The 3,147-nt window shown below is 39.4% G+C and overlaps 1 gene segment (V, D, J or C); it reads right to left on the minus strand.

Annotated features, from left to right (window-relative positions):
• Positions 1 to 449: 449 nt before the first annotated feature.
• On the minus strand, positions 450 to 1,017 carry LOC129674100 (immunoglobulin kappa variable 4-1-like; the record flags this gene model as incomplete). The annotated part of the segment is given in 2 exon segments: positions 450 to 769; positions 955 to 1,017. Coding segments are annotated over 2 exon segments (369 nt in total), but the record flags the coding sequence as incomplete, so codon positions are not given.
• Positions 1,018 to 3,147: the final 2,130 nt, after the last annotated feature.

Raw genomic sequence — 3,147 nt, forward strand, 5'->3', positions numbered from 1 at the left:
TAGCAGCAGATAGGATCACCACTAATGAAGGAAGAAAGGAAGAAAGGAAAGAAGACAAACACTCTATAATCTACAAAAACCAAGAAACGTACTCTTTCCTAGAGCCCCCAAATTGAAATAAAATTTCCATCATCATCATTATATTGAATATCAGAACTACAACATCGTAAAAAGATAATATAATGCAGCACAGTTTGCAGTAATGTGTTACAGAAGAAATAAAAAGATAATACTGAGTTCTTCTTTGCATTTTCATATAAAAGTTTCTCTTAGCAAAAGACGTCAGAATTTTGAACCTATAATTTTGTAATAGGATCTGCAAACTTTTTCATCATGTTTTCAGCCACATCTGCTATCACAATGAAGGGGAAGTGTGCAGGGCCAGGGCTGTGTGTGGTGCAGGCAGCTGGTGAGACTCTCAAGGAGGTTTGCGTTGGAGGCTGAAGCACTGTGGGAGGATAGTCATAATGCTGCTGACAGTAATAAACTGCCAGGTCTTCAGCCTGCACACTGCTGATGCTGAGAGTGAAATCTGTCCCAGATCCACTCCCTGTGAAGCGATCAGGAACCCCAGTGTGCTGAGTGGATGCACAGTAGATCAGCAGCTTAAGGGATTGCCCTGGTTTCTGATGGTACCAGGCCAAGTAGTTCTTTTGGTATTTGATGGATAAAAGACTCTGACTGAACCTGCAGCTGATGGTGACTTTCTCTCCTGCTGACACAACCAGGGAGGATGGAGACTGAGTCATCACAATGTCTGCACAGGCACCTGCAATCAGGAATACACAATGAACACGCATACAGATATAAACAGAGATTGTAAAACTGTTGAAATTTGTCATTTATTATCATTTGCTATCATTTTGTCTGAATATTATAATGTAATAATCATAGAGACTGGCATTATCTAAATTTCTTATCTACTCTGCAAAGATAATATTTTGAGTTTATCACCAGACACCCAAAGCAGCAGGGATATGAGGACCTGGGTCTGTGACTTCATCTTGCTCCCCCTGCTGTCTGATGCAGTTCAGTTCTCACTGCAAAGGCTGGTTTATATATTCTCAGCAGCTGGGCTGGGCTGTAGGGGGCTCATGCAAAGCAGTCAGCAAATAAAAAAGCAAATGCCTGTGCAGTGTCTGTGAGTGTAGCTGGTGTCAATCAACAGTCAAAATACTATTACAGGGAGCATGAGCAATCACTGAAAAAGAAGGCCTTAGAGCTCTCAAACAGAAAAGTACTATGTGATCTAACAGCAGATATGTGCTAAAATCCAAGACATATTTGAATCAATTGACTTCTGTAGAAACATTCGTAGAGCTATCTCAGACTGACAGTCTTAGGAAAATAATAGACTGTGTTAAAAAAAATAACACATACACACACACACACACACACACACACACACACAGTAAAAATAAGCATGCCATAAAAGAAAGAAATGGTAGAGGAAAGAAAAGATGAAGGAAAAAAGAAAACTGAGGTTAAATGTGTTCAGTATTACTCAATTCCAAAGCCACTTTTATACTGAAGACAGAGAACAGGGCCTCAGACATTTGGGCTCTAGTTTCTAGATAAACAAGAGACTAAGATGCAAAGGGCAGCCTAGAATTCACTTTGTGGATATCATGGTGGATATTAATTTAAGACTGATATCAGAGGAACTTTAATCTCAAAGCATAGGCAACCTAGCAGAAACTAACAACTATCCTCCCTAAAAATTCAGGAAATTGAAAGAGGGTTTTAAATCTTGATAAATAAAAAAGGAAAAACAGATTTTTCATGAAGTCATTGCTGTAGACCAATAATGAGATTTTATTCAAGAAATACAAATGCTAGTGTAATTTAGAAATTACCACATTGAAAATTGGATTAAGATGGGCTTCTGACATCGTAAACATGTAAGTTTATACAGAAGGGGACAGCCATCCTAATGTACTTAACGATTTTACAAAGACCAATACATCAGCACATGAAGATCTCCTCTGTAAACCGCTAACACATCCTATGAGAGAGGTAGACCGTATGTGGATACAGAAAGTTCCTAAAATCAAGGTCTAGACTATGACAGACAAAGAGCTCTGACTCTGTCAGTGTCTAATCAGATGGCATATGCCTTTGATCTTCACAAAAATTTTCACTTTACTTTTTGTCAGCAGCATTGAACTCATACTGTGCTCTCATGATGTTTCCAGAAGTTTCTTCAGATTGAACAAATGTAACCAGGGATCTTACAAATCCAAACACTCCATGGGCTTCTCAAAGTATGTGAGGGGAGAGAATGTGTCTAAAGAGATATAATTTTTAAGTTATATTATGAATAATTTAAAGAACCCAACATTCCCTAGTTACTTATCAAGTTTCCACAGTATGACCTTGTGCATTAGATTTTGTTGGATTTGATTATGAATGAACTATAACCCTGCTGGCTGAATACATTCCTGATTGATATGCCTCCACCTTTGTAAACAGGAAGTCTGAAGCTGATGACCTTCAGCTCCTGGGACAGAGCAACCTCTTCTATGGACACCACTGTGGATCAAGAATCAGGGAATATCAGTCTCAGATGCAGTTTATCCTCAGGATTATAAGGCTGAACTCAGCTTTTCTGTTCCAGCACTTAGAATCTTTTATTCTCTGGATGAGTGACTATGTCTACTCAATATATGTGACAAGAAACAATAGACATAGAAAGATTTCCAATACTCAGATGAAACATTGACATAGTATTCTTAGTTAAAATCAGCAGCATGGTACCGAGGATATAGAATTTTATTCCTGCATTCAAGATACAGGAGTTCCGTATAGAGAGTGACAGCCAGGAACAAAATCTGTCCTGGTTTACGTGCCTAGAGCCCACAGGTACTGCTTCTCTCAGGAGAGCCTGCACAGATTCTCTGAGTCAGTAGGAGAGGATGAGGTTAGAGACCTCAAAGGAACCTGTCAGAACTGAGTGTTCTTTGACACCTGTCCCTAGGTGTACTACAGAGAAAAACCCTTACTGACCCATCAGCTTCAATAGCTGAGGATGGCACACCAGTAGACGAAGGGAGATGATGGGAGGGTCTTCTTTTTAACATTTTTATGTCTGTGACTATTTTGTCTGGATGCATGGCTGTGCATGATGCATGAACCTGGTGCCTGCAG

Source organism: Psammomys obesus, unplaced genomic scaffold (genome assembly GCF_907164565.1).
Source record: "Psammomys obesus unplaced genomic scaffold, mPsaObe1.curated_primary_1811, whole genome shotgun sequence".
In the NCBI taxonomy this organism is placed as follows: Eukaryota; Metazoa; Chordata; class Mammalia; order Rodentia; family Muridae; genus Psammomys; species Psammomys obesus.